The sequence below is a fragment of the Pelobates fuscus genome, chromosome 1, assembly GCF_036172605.1.
Source record: "Pelobates fuscus isolate aPelFus1 chromosome 1, aPelFus1.pri, whole genome shotgun sequence".
NCBI classification, from domain to species: domain Eukaryota; kingdom Metazoa; phylum Chordata; class Amphibia; order Anura; family Pelobatidae; genus Pelobates; species Pelobates fuscus.
The window spans coordinates 338,364,470-338,381,538 of record NC_086317.1 but is presented as its reverse complement, the minus strand read 5'-3'; the positions used below and the strand labels follow the sequence as shown (position 1 = coordinate 338,381,538).

Here is a 17,069-nt window from a genome sequence, read left to right as displayed (position 1 = left end):
AAAACGATTTAGTGACTTACCCTGGGTCCAGTGGCTGCTTCATGCTGATGGGAGTCAGAGCTACCACTCTGGCTCCTTCCTCTGCACGGTGCTCTGCTGGCTGGGAGTAAGTGACTGCTTCCTCCCAGCTCTGACATAAATCACTGGGGCTCGGTCACGCCTTTTAAGTGCCACAGCGCTGACCATGCCCCAGAAAATCCATTGCCATCAGATGGCCCTAAGAGCATGGGTCACCCGATGGGCTCCTTCAACGCGGCCCCGGCATTTTTTTTCGGCGCGGTCGGGGCCGCACCAAAATGCTGGCAGGTTCCCCAGACCCATGGGTCAACAGGGCGGCCGGCGCCCCTGTAATGACGGACCTGGTCGCAGCTGTGACCGCGGTAATTCCGCCAGTGCACGAGCATATCTTGCTAGGGACAGTCCCCTGTCTCAGAGAGCGGGGCATGAAGCCAGAATTGAGATGGTCCTGTATTCGAGTCTGTATCATTTAGCTTTGGAAGGTGTGGCTCTTCATTAAGTTGACTCCCTTTGTAATGGTCTAGTTGTAAATACGCTGAATAAAGATTTTTTCATTTTTAAAATGTATTTAAAAGGATCATTCCAAACACCATAACTACAGCCTGTTCTAATTATTATGGTACCGGGGTGCCCTGGCACTGTCCCACAGCAAGATGTCAAAACATATGATTTCACAGTTTGCTTAGGCGCTGCTTGGTGCCTGCGCGGCATCCAGACTTGTCCAATAAGATAAGCTGGGTGCTTTGCAGAGTAAATCACAGCCCTATACAGCAAAAGGGGATATGGACATGGGTGCCTGGCAGGACACTAGTAAGTTGGCAACCGACTTTAAATTTTTAACATGGTACCGTGAATCAGCATCAGGGCACTCCTGACTCCATAAGTTTTACCGATGGCGGTAGTGGCTATGGTGTTTGGAATTTTCCTTCACTACCATCCCCTAAAATTACTGCAGCGTTTTATAGAAGTATTTTGTTAACTTAAAAAAAAATAGAAGGAGAGAGAGAGAACCCCCCTTCCCGACATTGACGTCAGTTTTATCAATGCTCCTACACAGAATTAATTACTTAGGAACTGTAAATGTATCCTGTGTATATACTTGAGGTGCTAAAGTGCTGCTGGGAAAAAAATATATTAAAAACCAGTAAACATGTTATGTTAATTCTATTTCTGTTTTTCTACTATGACCAGATATCCAAAAAGATATTAACACTTTGAAATATTAAAATGTCACAACCACCTCTGATATGGTCTTACTGAAAATAGGCTCAAGATCCTGACTGCATGTTTTAAAATACACACTTGAATACATTAGTGTAGAGGCCACTTACATAACCAATGTAAAGTAACCTGTAGTATCAATTGTCAGTGGAAAATATATTGAATAATACAAACTCCTTTAAAACAAAATAAACACCTGGGCACTAGAGATGTCCCGAACAGTTCGCCGGGAACTGTTCTCCGGCGAACATAGCTTGTTCGCGGTCGCCGCGGCGGGCGAACATATGCGATGTTCGGTCCGCCCCCTATTCGTCATCATTGAGTAAACTTTGACCCTGTACCTCACAGTCAGCAGACACATTCCAGCCATTCAGCAGCAGACCCTCCCTCCCACCTCCATGACGAATAGGGGGCGGACCGAACATCGCATATGTTCGCCCGCCGCGGCAACCGCAAACAAGCTATGTTCGCCGGCGAACAGTTCCTGGCGATCTGTTCGGGACATCTCTACTGGGCACCAAAACACACAGTTGTGAAGGAGGAGCCTGTCAGCTCTTCATTCTGGCTTCTTCAATGAGGACACTCTGCCTATCACTAGCTTCCCATTCTCAAAACTGGTCGACAGCATTGATCCAGGTTTTATGGATTTTTTGGGGACTGCTCATTCTCTTTTTCATAAATTTCAATAATGGGAGTTCTAGATATTTTGCTAAAGCTTCTCTACCCATTTGGATGTAGGAGGAAAGAACTACAGCTAATTTACAAAGAGGGTTTCTCTTTTACGCAAAATAATAAAAAATAATAGCACATATAGCAACATTAACACAACTTGATGATCTTCTACATTATGATGACTTTGCACCACCTTTTTGTGTGTGTCTTGTCCTTTTATAAAATAATAAATATATTATATATAATAAACATCTGTCCTCATCCTTAGGTTTTAGTTGTAGTCTTCTAGAATCTAGGGCAGGGGTAGACAACCTTCTGCGTCTCTGCATTTATGCTACTAACTGGGCTTTGCTTTTTAGATATGTTTCAGAAGAGCTACATTCTATCCTGTTCACTGATTCAGTGCCAAGTTGAACTTAAAAGCTGTGATTAGTAAGTTTTCTGGACAGAAACAAGATCCCCAGGATCAAGAAGTAGCTTACATGCCTGCTCTGTCATGGTTTTATGTGACCTTTTGTACTTTACCTAGTCTATCTAGCGAAGCCTAGAAGAAAATAAGATAATGGTACTCTGTTGCTTTTATGTGCTAAATCTAGTGGGCTGTTATAAATGGTAGTGGTTCAACTAAAAGGAAAAAAAAAACATCTGGCGATTGTAAAGCTTGTCTGTTCTTATTATATAACCGGGTTCTCTGTATATGTATTTGTCAGAAACTCTGGTAATTTTTACAAGGGCATCCTAATATCCTGTAATGCAACTGTGAAACTACATCTGGATCACATATGGAATTTTGCATCGACTTTCGTTCCTTTGTACTAAATACAGGCGCCTACTTTTCTGTTCCTGACAAAATTTAAAAAGCAAAGAAAATTGAAACCATTCATTTTTCTATTGGACAGGGGTGACCCAAATGTATACACTCTTAAAGGACCACTATAGTGCCAGGAAAACATACTCGTTTTCCTGGCACTATAGTGCCCTGAGGGTTCCCCCACCCTCAGGGCCCCCCTCCCGCCGGGCTCTAGAGGTTGGAAGGGGTTAACTTCACCTCTTTTTCCAGCGCCGGGCGGGGGACTCTCCCCTCCTCCTCCTCATCATCAGCTGAATGCGCATGCGCGGCAATGCGCGCGCGTATTCAGCTAGTCCATAGGAAAGCATTCTCAATGCTTTCCTATGGACGCTGGCGTCTTCTCACTGTGAAAATCACAGTGAGAAGCGCGGAAGCGCCTCTAGCGGCTGTCAATGAGACAGCCGCTAGAGACTGGATTAACCCTATTATAAACATAGCAGTTTCTCTGAAACTGCTATGTTTATAGAAGAATGGGTTAATCCTAGCTGGACCTGGCACCCAGACCACTTCATTAAGCTGAAGTGGTCTGTGTGCCTATAGTGGTCCTTTAACCCCTTAAGGACCAAACTTCTGGAATAAAAGGGAATCATGACGTGTCTCACATGTCATGTGTCCTTAAGGGGTTAAGGCTGGCAAAGCATCATAGGAGCTAATAGTTAGGGGAGCAATATATAGGGGTCTACGTTCTGGCCACCTCTGTGGCTTATAGTGGTTTTTTTTTTTTTTTTTTTTATATGTTCACCTGTGTTATATTTGGTTATTCATGTTTGATCATAGAGAACTAAACATTGGTCATACTCAGAATATTGAATATGGAAAATCTCAGCTCTAGCATGTAATCTGTCTACAAAAAACAACCATGTGAAAACCACATGTGTGCAGCAATACATTCCTTAACGCCAAGATAATCCACAGTTGACTGATTGTTTGGCCAATGGTGTATTTATACAGAGTGAAAAGGGATATAACATTTTTATTACTGACTAAGGCCTGAGTGCATGTAATATGAAGCATACTACTTTGAATACAAATAACAACCAAGCCTTCTCTTGTAATCATAACTTACGCCTACCAGGACTTGAGACGCGCACACACACATTTAGCTATACTCTTACACACTCTGTTGCTCACATGCACGAATAACTAATTAAGAACATCTTAACTTCTCAGCCACTCTTGCACATCTAATTAGCTGATCATTCTGTCTTACACATGCATACTTAAACATACACTCATACACGGCAGCAGTTGAATTGTTCTCTTCTCCCTCTGCTGCTTACCTCTGTCAGGTAGCCGAGAGGTGGTCAGAAAAGCTGCATCACTGGTTTTAAAACTAATTTTACGTTAAATTTTCAACGAGAAAAATGCAATTCTTAAGAGACACTATAGACATCAGAACCACTACAGCTTAATGCAGTTGTTCTGGTGTCTATAGCCTGTTCCTGCAGACCTTTCAATGTAAACACTGCCTTTACAGAGAAAAGACAGTGTTTACATTTGCGCCTAGTAATAGTCACTCAGATGGCCACTAGAGTCATTGGTCAGTGCTGCACAGTCAGTATGTAGCACTTGCGTTCAGCGTCTCCACGATCTGTATGGAGGTGCTGAATGTTTCCCATAGAGATGCATTGATTCAATGCATCTCTAGGAGGAGATGCTGATTGGCACATTGTTTTGCTGCGCATGCGTAATATCCTCCCTTAGCTTAGATCATAAAGACTGATCATTTCAGCCTTGGTGAAATAAGCACAGCGTGGGAAGAAAGGTGAGTAAATTCACCTTTCAAGTGCTATTGGAGGGGAACAGGTACACACACACACTTTGTCTGACACACACAGAAAGAGGTGTACACACACACACGCTGCCGCTTTTAAAGGCAGACATCCCAGGTGCCAGTCGAAAATTTCTAGTGGCCACGGCGACCTGGTTTAGAGACCTGACCCATGTCCCACTCTACATAGAATAATCTTCAATAACTGGCGTATTTTGTATGTATGTGGGGAACGAGTGACTTGATTAACCTCACATGGAATTACAGCTGCACTGTAGCAATACAGTAGTCTTGGCTGCAATCAGCACTGTGGCATTGTGAAATCAGAGGTGGTCAGATGGGCCGACCACTTGTGTTTTGCATCTCTAGGCAGCAAGTAAGGTAATCCATGTCTCCTTTACAGTATCCAAACCAGCAGTAACCCTGAGGAAATAGTAGCCAGAGCTCCCAAATACAGGACTGCTAGGGATGTTACCAATTTTCCTCCTAATTCACTTTTTGTTTTTCCTTTGGCATACAAAAATGTTACATCCACTGATTTCGATAAAGGCACAGCCAACAAAATACCCTTTTGTTCTACAATATTAGTAATACATTTGTGTGTACAAAATAGCATAACACAATTTCTAGGGGGTATAAAGATGCCATCATATAGTGAAGAGTGAAAAGAGAGGTTAAATCTGGTCTATTCGATTAGGCAGAAAGAGGCAAAGCAAGTTACAAGAGCCTCCAAAGCGCACACAGAAGAGAGAATAGCACAGACCGTAAAAAAGGGGATACAACATTTTTTAGATACATAAATGAGAAAAGGAAAGTTAAAACAAGGATTCGTTACATTAAAAACACACGAAATGAGGTATGTAGAAGAGGATAAAGGTCTAGCTGACTACCTTAATGAATATTTTTGTTCAGTATTTACAAATGAAAATGAAGGAGGGGGACTTCAGTTAAGAAAAAAGACAAATGGGTCATTTGGTACATGTGAGTTTACAGAGGAAGAGGTTCTAGTTCAACTGTCAAGATTAAAGACAAATAAGTTGATGGGGCCTGATGGGATCCACCCAAAGTTATTAAAAGAACTGAGTGGTGTACTAGCAAAACCATTTACAGATTTATTTAACCAATCCTTAACAGGAGTAGTCCCAGAAGATTGGAAATTAGCGAATGTTGTACCCATTCACAAGAAAGGTAGTAGGGAGGAGTTGGGCAACTACAGTCCAGTAAGCCTTACTTCAGTAGTGGGGAAAGTGATGGAAACCATGTTAAAGAACAGAATTGTTGAACATCTAAAATCACATGGATTTCAAGATCAGAGACAACATGGGTTTACGTCAGGGAGATTATGCCAAACTAATCTTATTGATTTTTTTAATTGGGTAGCTAAAATAATAGATCAGGGTGGTGCAGTAGGCATTGCTTACCTAGATATCAGTAAGGCTTTTTACACTTCCACATAGAAGGCTCATCAATAAAATGCAATCTTTAAGTTTGGATTCCAATATTGTTGAATGGGTAAGGCAGTGGCTGAGTGACAGGCAACAGAGGGTTGTTGTCAATGGAGTATATTCGAAGCAAGGTCTAGTTACCAGTGGGGTACCTCAGGGATCTGTACTTGGACCCATTCTCTTTAATATTTGTATTAGTTATCTTGCAGAAGGTCTTGATGGTAAGGTATGTATTTTTGCTGATGATACTAAGATATGTAACAGGGTTGATGTTCCAGGAGGGATAAGCCAAATGGCAAATGATTTAGGTAAATTAGAAAAATGGTCAGAGCTGTGGCAACTGACCTTTAAGGTGGATAAATGCAAGATAATGCATCTTGGGTTTAAAAACCCAAGGGCAGAGTATAGAATATTTGATACCCTACTAACCTCAACATCTGAGGAAAGGGATTCAGGGGTGATTATTTCTGATGACTTAAAGGTAGGCAGACAATGTAATAGAGCAGCAGGAAATGCTAGCAGAATGCTTGGTTGTATAGGGAGAGGTATTAGCAGTAGAAAGAGGGAAGTGCTCATGCCATTGTACAGAACACTGGTGAGACCTCACTTGGAGTATTGTACGCAGTACTGGAGACCGTATCTTCAGAAGGATATTGATACCTTAGAGAGAGTTCAGAGAAGGGCTACTAAACTGGTTCATGGATTGCAGGATAAAACTTACCAGGAAAGGTTAAAGGATCTTAACATGTATAGCTTGGAGAAAAGACATAAAGGGAATCAGCACAGTAAAGGAGGAGACCATATTTAAAAGAAGAAAAACTACCACAACAAGAGGGCATAGTCTTAAATTAGAGGGGCAAATGTTTTTTAAAATAATTTCAGGAAGTATTACTTTACAGAGAGGGTAGTGGACACATGGAAAGGCCATCCAGCTGAAGTGGTAGAGGTTAACACAGTGAGTGAGTTTAAGCATGTGTGGGATAAGCATAAGGCTATCCTAAACTTAAGATAAGGCCAGGGACTAATTAAAAAAAAAAAGTATTTAGAAAATTGGGCAGGTTATATGGGCCAAATGGTTCTTATCTGCCATCTCATTCTATGTTTCTATGGTCATATTGGGGTCAGCTGTGAGAAAGAAAGGACATCTTTTTACCAATGTATCAATGAACCAACTTTAGTATATTTATTGATGACAAATGAGATTTTCTTGATTAAGTTACTGATGCAATGTTTAAAGCATTATCTATTTTATTGTGCTGGATTGTTTATTAAGGTTGTTGACATTCTTTATCTTGGGTTTTTGTTTGGGCCTTGAGGTAAATGAGGAACTCTGGTTTATTAAACAGTTGCCTTTAGGATCTTGTTTGCACCTGTCTAATGTATTTTTATTTTTAATTTTTCATTCTCTTATTCCCACAGCAAACAAGGCAGCACTGGGTTTCTTTAATATGGGGGAGTCAGAGCAGCAGCAGACTGCGGGCTCGAGGCTTGGTGCTCCAGAGAGTGGCGGAATTAGTACGTTAGAACATGGAGCTAAGCCACCTACATCGCCTCAAGGGAAGTGTTTTCCATTTAAAGTACAGATGTTGGATGACACACAGGAAACTATTGAAGTTCCAGTAAGTCTATTCATATAAATAATTTAAAAATTCTGGTTTGACTAAGCAGTTTCTAGATATGTTTAGAGATGTAAAATTTCAATTAAAAAGAAATTTGAAATTTTCCAAAAGAATTGGGGGAAAAAAATGCAGGAAAAGTAGGAAGGCTTTTTGTTATACTGGAAGCAAAATGCATTGTGTATAAAAGTATTATGCCTGAAAAAAACCCCACAACTTATTTAGAAAATATCTAAATTTGCTTTTTGTTTATTCATTTGTTTTTGTTATGTTAAGAACACATTAACTGTACATGAGAACAAGCAACCTACCATAAATAAATAAAATGAAAAGCTGAAGAAACCATATACATAAAAAAATAACAAAACTAAGAACATTTATTTTGTCTCCTCTAAACCTCCTTCTGATTTATAGTGCCAAACAGAAAGAGCATTTGTTTCCATTAAATGGACACTCCAGATCCCTGAAGCACTTGCTTGCTGAAGTGCTTTAGAGATGTTTAGGAGGTCCTCTGTAGCCATATTTCAAGAGAAGGCACTTTAATAAACTGAAAGGAAACTCCCTTTAGATGTGAAGCTGACAGTTAGGAAGGCTGGTAGGGAGTTTTCTAATAGTCATGCATTGGCCAGTGGTACAGTATGAGAATAATTCCTCATCTAATTACAATAAAGGGACACTATAGTCACCAGGACAACTGCAGCTTAATGTATTTGTTCTGGTGACTATAGTCAGTCCCTGCTGGGTTTTTGCAGTAAACACTGACTTTTCAGACAAAATGCAGTGTTTACAATACAGCCTAGGAAACCTCCAGTGGCCACTCCACAGATGGCTACTTGGAGGTGTTTCCTGGTGCAGTGCTGCACAGTGTGCACCACTGACATTCAGTGTCTCCACCCTTTGCATGGAGACACTGGACTTTCCTCATAGAGATGCAGTGATTTAATGCATCTGTGAGGAGATGTTAATAGGACAGGGTGGCATTTGACTCTGCCCCCGCTCGTCTCCTTGGCTAAGATCATCAGAATTGACAATCTCAGAAGAAATTGCACTGTGGAATTGTTTCAAAATGATGAATGTTGGTCTCAACTTTTTACTGAAAAGACTGGGAAAAACAAAGCAGTTTAGTGGCCAGATTATAGGTAAACACTAATGGCGTTATTTACTAAAGTTAGAATTCAAAGTGAGTTTCAAATTTAATGTCAAAATAACTAGAATTTCAATTTGGCTACTCTGGCCTTAAGGTTTTGGGAGGACAGAAACAACTCAATCGACTAAACAAACAAGATGGAGCACACAATAAAAATAAACGGAAATGTTTTTCCTTGCAGTTCCCCTAGATACTGAAATGCATATTTTTTTTTTTAGAATTGCAATGCAAACCAGCAGTATTTATCTTAGTGTTTGAGTTGTATTCCATTATTTGCATGTCTTCAGGGTACATGAATGCAATGATTTGAGACTGTACATAAAAACGTTCTTAAGTCTTCATGTTATCGGTTTTACAACATTCATGTTTAAATATATAAACACGGTGTCATAAAGCTATTGTTTTTCAATGCAAAATAATATATTGAATATGCCATTTTAAAAAACATTGCTGAAAAAAAAAAAGCAAACAGACCTTTTTGAGGGGGAAGAGAGGCTTCCCATCTCTAGCTAAGTGCAAAATACACAAATGACAAAATATTTGTCTGTTTGATGTTGATGAGCCCAATAAAAAATAACTAGTTTCTGCTGTTTGGAAATCTTTAACATTTATTATTAGTTATGCACTTTATTTAAACGAGTATACTGTAGTTACATTTCATACATGTTGTGTGTAGTTGTCAAAATAACTTTTATCGGAGATAATTATCTACTAAAAGCTTGTATCATTTGATTTGGAAGTAATTCTTTAATTATATAAATCCATTCATGCACGGCTCTGACAGCCTTTTGCGCATTGCTTGGAAATCTTTTAGACGTCATATGATAATCACGAGAAGGGAATAGTTTTTCTTTTCTTTTTTTCTTTCTTAAAGAGAAATGTACCAATTAATTCAGCAGTTTGGCAAAAAGTACATGGCTAACAAATGACCCCTTTAAAATAAAAGTTACAGTGAAAATAAGCAAAAGTTGACAATTTGTAAGAGTTATGATTTATTGCTTAAAAGACCTTACTTCAATGATCTCTTCAGGTTTCACTATTTTGTGTTTGTTTTAGTGTCATTTTCCTGTACTAGGTAATATTGTCCTTTTGGGGTTTAGGAGGCAGTGTTCTCTCCCCCCTCCCCCGATGGGAATAATGTGAGGGGTAGTCTTAGATTTGTGTTTCTTTGGTAATTTAAGCCTCTAAAAAGTTTTCTTCTCATGGGCCGAGGTATTAATTGATTCTTTAGGCTCATACAACTTTTAGAACATATGTTTGTCTTCTTCTGGCCTGTTTGGTATTATTCGCTTAGATTCAGTTGTGCTGGAGGTTGAGGTATTTGCTCCTGTTCTGTTTAGGAATGAGAGAATAAATAGTTGTGGCGCACTCAGACTACAAAAAAACAAAGAAGGCTACTAAAATGCCAACTAAGCATAAATATGGGGATTTGGTTCCACCATATGGCCATATGTTGTTAAGCCCACCACTACTTTCAAAGTACCCCATTATTGGTGGGTCCTACACTAAAATGTGGGGGGCAAATAAATAGTAATAGTGTTAAATTAAATACTAGTAAGAGCATAGTGAGTATACAAACATAAGTGATGAAAGCAATTAAAAACCGTGTTAAGACTAAATAGTTAATGTGTTGGTGCTAAAATGGGTATACTCACTATTGCTGATGACTGTGCTAGCTGGAAAAAATAATAAAAGTGACCACTATTGATAAACTCCTCCTATATATACACACCTGTGGCCACCTCTAAAGGAGACTCTGAAGCTGGGGGGGAGGGGGGGGGGGGCTGTTCTGTTTAAGCACCTAAATGGCTTCTGTTACTAATAGTCCTCTTAGGGGGATAATTTTAAGCCTGCTTTTCACAGGGCTAAACCATGTCTTGAAAATCCCCATAGCAGAGCATTTATGCAATTCATTTATGTAAATTCTCACATCATGCTTATATAGTGGCCGTGTGAATGTAAATCAGGTGATAGGTGAGTAACTGCAACGTAGGTCAAATTAGAGGTCCCTCACACTCTGCTTGTTAGTTCTTTATCTCGAAAAAGATATTTTAAACCTCGTGTTTCTTTATGTAGGAAATTAGTGAAGTATAGTGAGGTGGTAGACAGAGTGGAACAATAACTTCATTTCATGACTACATGTTACTAAAGAAAGTTACAATAATACATTTAAAATTCTGCAGGCATTCTGTTTGGAATCTGAGAAAGTGCTAGTCTTACTAGAACCATTTGCGGCTCTGCCTCTGCTAGAACTTATGCTAACTTAAAATGCCAAGGTTTGAGGATGTTGAAGTCAACTAATTGGCTTTCTACAGTACAAAGCTGTGAATGTCCACTGTCCCTGTGTATAGATATACATGGAATAAGCTTAGCACTACATTAAAATTTTGTGGAACATTACAGTTGGCTATGTTCCTTCCTTCCACATTGCAAAGTTTGACAATTTACAGCACGCATAGGAACTTCACTTGCTTTATTATGATCACTGATTGTTTTATATTCTGATATCATTCATATTTATATAAAGACATTTCAAATGGATTCGCTAAAGCCCAAAGAATTCCATTAATATTAAGTGTAAATATTGGATTGCATAGTTGAAATTCAGTGAAAGATCTCTTTGTCTTAGCTGCAGCCTATGCCAAAGTGATAGGCATGCCATTTGGTTGTATTCTCACTATTATGCATTTATTAATTTAATTGAAAGCACTCATGCATAAATCATACTGATAAACTAGATAATAAATGACAAATTCTAGACCAAAACTAGTTATTTTGAAAAGTTTGCCATTGCTGCTTTAGTCGCAACTTTAGTCATTAGAAATGTATAGTGACTTAGGATTGGGAACGGGGATTCGGTTTCCTATATATTTTTTTCAAACTAAATTACAATGCATATACGTTTATAAATGATCTACATAATACATACATTATAAGAAAAATAAAAACATTTATGTCTGGTGCTTGATCAGTATTTTTGAACACAGCCATTAGATCAGTTAGAGCTAACCCCCCATGTAATAATGCTTTCATTTTCCTATGAGCCTTAAAGGGACACTATAGTCACCAGAACAACTACAGCTTATTGAATTTGTTCTGGTGAGTAGAATCATTACCTTCAGGCTTTTTGCTGTAAACACTGTCTTTTCAGAGAAAATGCAGTGTTTACATTACAGCCTAGTGATAACTTCACTGGCCACTCCTCAGATGGCTGTTAGAGATCCTTCCTGGGTCATGGCTGCCTAAAATGCATCCAAACATTCAATGTCTCCTCCCTCTGCATGCAGACACTGAACTTTCCTCTTAGAGATTCATTGATTTAATTCATCTCTTTGAGGAGATGCCGATTGGCCAGGGCTGTGTTTGAATCATGCTGGCTCTGCCCCTGATCTGCCTCTTTGTCAGTCTCAGCCAATCCTATGAGGAAGCACTGTGATTGGATCAGGCCACCACTTCTGATTATGTCACAATAAAATAACTGTAAAATAAATGTTTCTAATACACAGAACACAGCTGAGTGAACATGCACTCCACTCTATACAATCCAGTAAATAGGCAATCGTTGCCTGGATGGTCATCAGCTTCTATGATGTTTTCTCAACATGACTAATTTTATTTTTGTATTTCTCTGCAATAAGCAGTATTTTTCAAAGTACCCCTTCCCCAGTGCTGTTTTGGACAGAAGTACCATGCACGTACCCTAACAATTAGCAAAAGTTACAAACTGGTATAACATTTGCAATTTGATATGATTTTTAGCTTGCGATTTTTCCCTCGTGAAACTCGATTTCTATTGTCAGGCTGCCTCTGATTGCAGTGCAGATTGCTGCACTCACTCCTTTTACTGCTGTATTACTGTGACTGTGCTCTGTGATGATAGGAGGCAGAGATTGTGCTTCCTGTGTAAATCTGCTGAGCCCACTACTACAACAGAGCAGTGACAGAGACATGTGCAGAATGGCCTGCAAACTGCGTGCGCCTTGTGTTCCCTCTTAGCTGCATGATCATCGGGGATCCTGCCACCAAATGAGAAACAGGTGGAGGAAGGGAGATGGGGTGCACAAAAGATTTATTCCCCTGGGCCCTGTAAAGGTTAGGGTTGTTCTGTTCTAGAGTCTTTGCAAATACTGCTCCAGTGTCTTTTCTTCTAAATAAGTGTATTATCAATGTACTCATTAATGAGTGTATTACTAAGTTGAGTAAAATTAAATCATGCTTAAAAGCAGTGACTTATGTACTGGTTGTGTGAGTGTAAATGAGGCTTTGGTACAATGTGTTTTGTCAGACTGATGAGTGTACCTGTTGATTTTTCCATTCTTGGGCAGTGATATGACATAAAGCATGTAATGTCAGCCTTCTCACTCATCCTGTGGCTGTTGACACTAGGGCTTAAATGATTTCCATGTTAACAAATAAAACATTGGTTGTGTTTTCTTTCTGGACTCTGCTTAAGAATCTTTCTTTGACACCTCTTATTTCTTGTTTTGCATCATGAAATCTTTTTATTCCTTTTTATGTTTAATGTAAAAAACATAAAAAAATTATAATATAAAACATCAACATTGAAACAAACCTTGGTTAAAGGTCCCCATTGTCTGACCCATTATGACATAGTTTGTTAAAGGTTTGCAATAGATATATAAATTTAGGACTTTATAGGTATATCATTGTTGGGAGCTAAAGCGGTTCTGTCAAACTCACTTTTCTCCAATGCTTTCCTCTTTTAATAGTCTGTTCTTTTTTCATTTTTGATCTATTTCTATTTAAAAACCCAAGATAAAATAGGGATTTCTTTGTCTTGTGTATTTTTCTCCGCTTGACAGTCTTGACTTGCATTGGAGCTTAAGTAAAGCTTCACTTCCTTTTCGAGTATGATAATTGTTCCCGGAATACTCTTTCCAAAAGGTTCTTCCATGTAGCATCTCGAGAACTTTCATTTTTTTTCCAAGCATCGTGTGTATGCCCAGTACAATTTTCTTTGCTTCATTGCAGGCTGTTCGGGTAGAAAGGGGCAGAGGGCGACTTTTAGTTTAACTGTTTGGTGGAGGGGACACAGTGTGACACTTGCTGGACACTGACCAACACCGAGCGTAGCTGGGTACCCACTGTGGTGAGTCTGCGCGATCTATGTGGGTCACAGACTACAGTGGATAGCTGCCCGACTAGGAAATGAAGTCCTACTCTGAATTCATAAAGAAATAAGGGGAAAAAAGCACATCAGGTAATTTTTCTTGCTTTTCAGTCACTATTTCACACCCACTGTGATAAACATGTATATGTGACAGATTGTGAAACTCCACAATAATATCTTACACATTTTTAATTTTGTATTTACTTTACGCAAATGTTCTACAGCAGGCATCTCTAGCTTTGCTCCTCTATTTGCTGTCCCTTGATCCGTTGCTGGTTGTTGACCAACAAATAATTGTTGGAGTTATAGTCTGAAAACGGAAGTAGAGGAAGACAGTCCACATCATTGAGCTAGACTGCTAAAGTGTGTCAGAAGATTGAGAGTAATGACTCCTAACAAATTATTATTTCCCTGACCCTTCAAAATGTCAGTGTACAATATATTCATCTTAGCATTTAACATTTAACATTTGTTAATACCAGCAATATCATTTGTTAGAAATCTGTATTTTGTCCTGTCTCTGGTTTTTCCACCAGCACAAAACCATTCCTGATGCCTATAGAGTTGTGGGTCTGTTGTAGGCGTATTTTAAATTTCCCCCTTTTATATGCATTGCAGTACATTAATCTCCTCTCTCTGGTTGTCTGTATAAAGTAGTGCATTAATCACTGGTCTTGAATATCTGCTCTTTTTCATTGTGAGCGTGTTGTATACAAGTCCGTTTATGTGAAGCCTTGAAACAATATGTGCAGGCAGTCTGTTTACAGCTTACGGCTTGTTATAACACTGCAAGGGAGACCCATCCTACCAGACGTTTTATTCCTCATCCGACCCTGAGTGAAAGCAGAGAGGGCTGCTTTGTGGTTTTGTTTAGAACAGTTTGTTCTCAGTTTGTTTGTATTTGCACGTTCTGTTTTTCTGCTGCCCATTGATGTTTTCTGGTGGGTTTTTGTGCTACCACTCAGCACATTTTCTGATGTTGCATTATGTGTGAACTTATTAACCACTCAGACTTTTCAGCAAGCTATTGAATTATCTGCCATCTTAATTATTCTTTTTCATATGGCTACTTTTCATTAAGTAAGTGTAGAGTTGTATAATGAGTGTGAAATGGCTTGTGAGACATGAGTTGTTAAGTGCACCTCCTTGACCACCTGTTCTCAAATTTTACTGCTAGTACAACTTTTATGAATGTCTTTCTTGGACACAGGTGGATTTTCCATTAATATATCAGGATCTTTCACATTGACTGAGCCTCCGATTTATTCCTGTACGTGATGCTTAATATCTCTACAAAATGCCATAATCAGACTATTTCTAGTTTCATGGTATTTTTTATTACTTTGGAGAAGACACAGTTAATAAAAAATATAATAAAAAATGCCAAAAAATCACCAAATTTCCCTTTGAAATCTGATCATTACTGCAAGTTTCAATTTACTATACATTATTTGTGTATTGCTGTAATTGGCTAGTACTAATAACTTGTTCAGCCTGCTGCTTGTCACCCTCAGGACCACACAGAATGAGTGTGCAGTATTTTGAAGGACGGTATGTAACCCATATCGGTGCTTGATAAACCCCAGGAGCCAGGAAGTTATGTCGACAATAAAGATTAGTGCGGCACCTGACATGGAGTGCTTCGCATTTTTTATGATTTCCAAACAAGGCAAAAGGCTCAAATATATCCGTTTCTTAATACTTAAAAAGTAAATCCAGAAAAAAAACAAAAAAAAAAAAAACACAAAAAAGTGTGTTGGTTATATATCTCTTGAGAAAAGTCTCCTGTGTGATTTATCTGATTTTGGAGTTAATAAATCGGTAAAAAAAAAAAGATTCCCAGCAGTGCGTTTTTCTTAGTTTCATATAACTACAGCTGGTTGCTGCACCAGGTTAAGCATGAATACAAACTGTGTATTCCTGACATTATAGTTCTAACATTGCCGTTTGGGTCCGTGGCACCCCTTTTCCCTGTTTAAAAAAGGTGATTGGTCCAACCCCCATTCTGCCTCCTTGGCTGAGATCATCAAATTTGATGATCTCAGCCAATTGAATGCTTTCCCATAGTCTAGCATTGGGAGGCTAATGCGCATAAGCGGCAAAACGTCACACTTTGCCAATCAGCATCTTCTCATCGAGATGCTTTGAATCAATACATCTCTAAAAGGAGTGTTTAGTGCCTCCATGCAGAGGGTCGAGATGTTGGTGCAGCACTGACTCAGGAAGCACCTCCAGTGACTGTCTAAATGACTGCCACTAGAGGTGTTCCTAGGGCCTAGGCTGTAATGTCAATACTGCCTTTTCTCCGAAGAGGCAGTGTTTACATTAAAAGGCCTGCAGAGAGTGACTATACTCACCAGAACAACTACAATAAACTGTAGTTGTTCTGGTGACTATTGTGTCCCTTTATTGTAACTGTGTGCTCGGTTCTTGGGACTCCACATATGTATACATGTTTCCTAAAATTGTTATTCAGATTATTTGCATAATTTAAATGTTCTGTTGGTAAAGTGCATTCACATTGAAATGATGATGAAATCAATTTTCACCTAGATTTCAATTAACAACAGACATTGATTACTTTTTCCACCTTTATGGAAAAGGAAGAATCCTTGCAGGGCTCTCTCCTTCCAGCCAGTACAAATAAACTCTCTGGTAGTCGGAATGAATGTGCTCTTTGCTAAGAATTTCCTATAGCAGCTGTAATTTGCAGTGAAATCACATCTTGTAGCATTACAGAGCTGCTTTTACAAAATCTCATGCTGTGGTAGGAATACATATAAACATTTTCTTTTTTTACTTGGGCAGGGTTTGATTTCCTTCTCTCCATTTTTATTTATTTATTTATTTTTCCTGCAGAGGCCTCTGATCATGAATTAATCTCTTTTCGGTTCAGGGAATCCAACTATATGGCCTGTGGTTCCTGCAAGGCTTGTTTTTTTTCAATTCTTTATTTATTGTCAAACAGACATTTTATCAGGACATTGACATATCAATTATGGGCTTCGCAGAAGCCTGAGGTGCAAGCTTATATATTTTCGTTTGTCTGTTTTTTTGTTTTGTTTTTTTTTTTAACTTCAAAGGTATAACATAACGTACATAAGTGATTGGATTTTGTCACAATTGTAACAGTATGTGTACAGTGATGGGTAAAAGTGAGGTTTTTGGAAGTTGTGACTCATTTGCCTGCAAGGCTTT

The 17,069-nt window shown here is 38.9% G+C and overlaps 1 protein-coding gene across 1 annotated transcript in view; it reads left to right on the top strand.

Annotated features, from left to right (window-relative positions):
* FARP1 (FERM, ARH/RhoGEF and pleckstrin domain protein 1) overlaps positions 1–17,069 on the top strand; it is a 194,702-nt gene that overhangs the window by 24,384 nt on the left and 153,249 nt on the right. The window contains exon 2 of the mRNA XM_063425621.1: positions 7,397–7,596. Within this exon, the coding sequence (XP_063281691.1) occupies positions 7,426–7,596 (171 nt within the window). The 5' untranslated portion in view covers positions 7,397–7,425. The remainder of the gene's footprint in view (positions 1–7,396; positions 7,597–17,069) is intronic.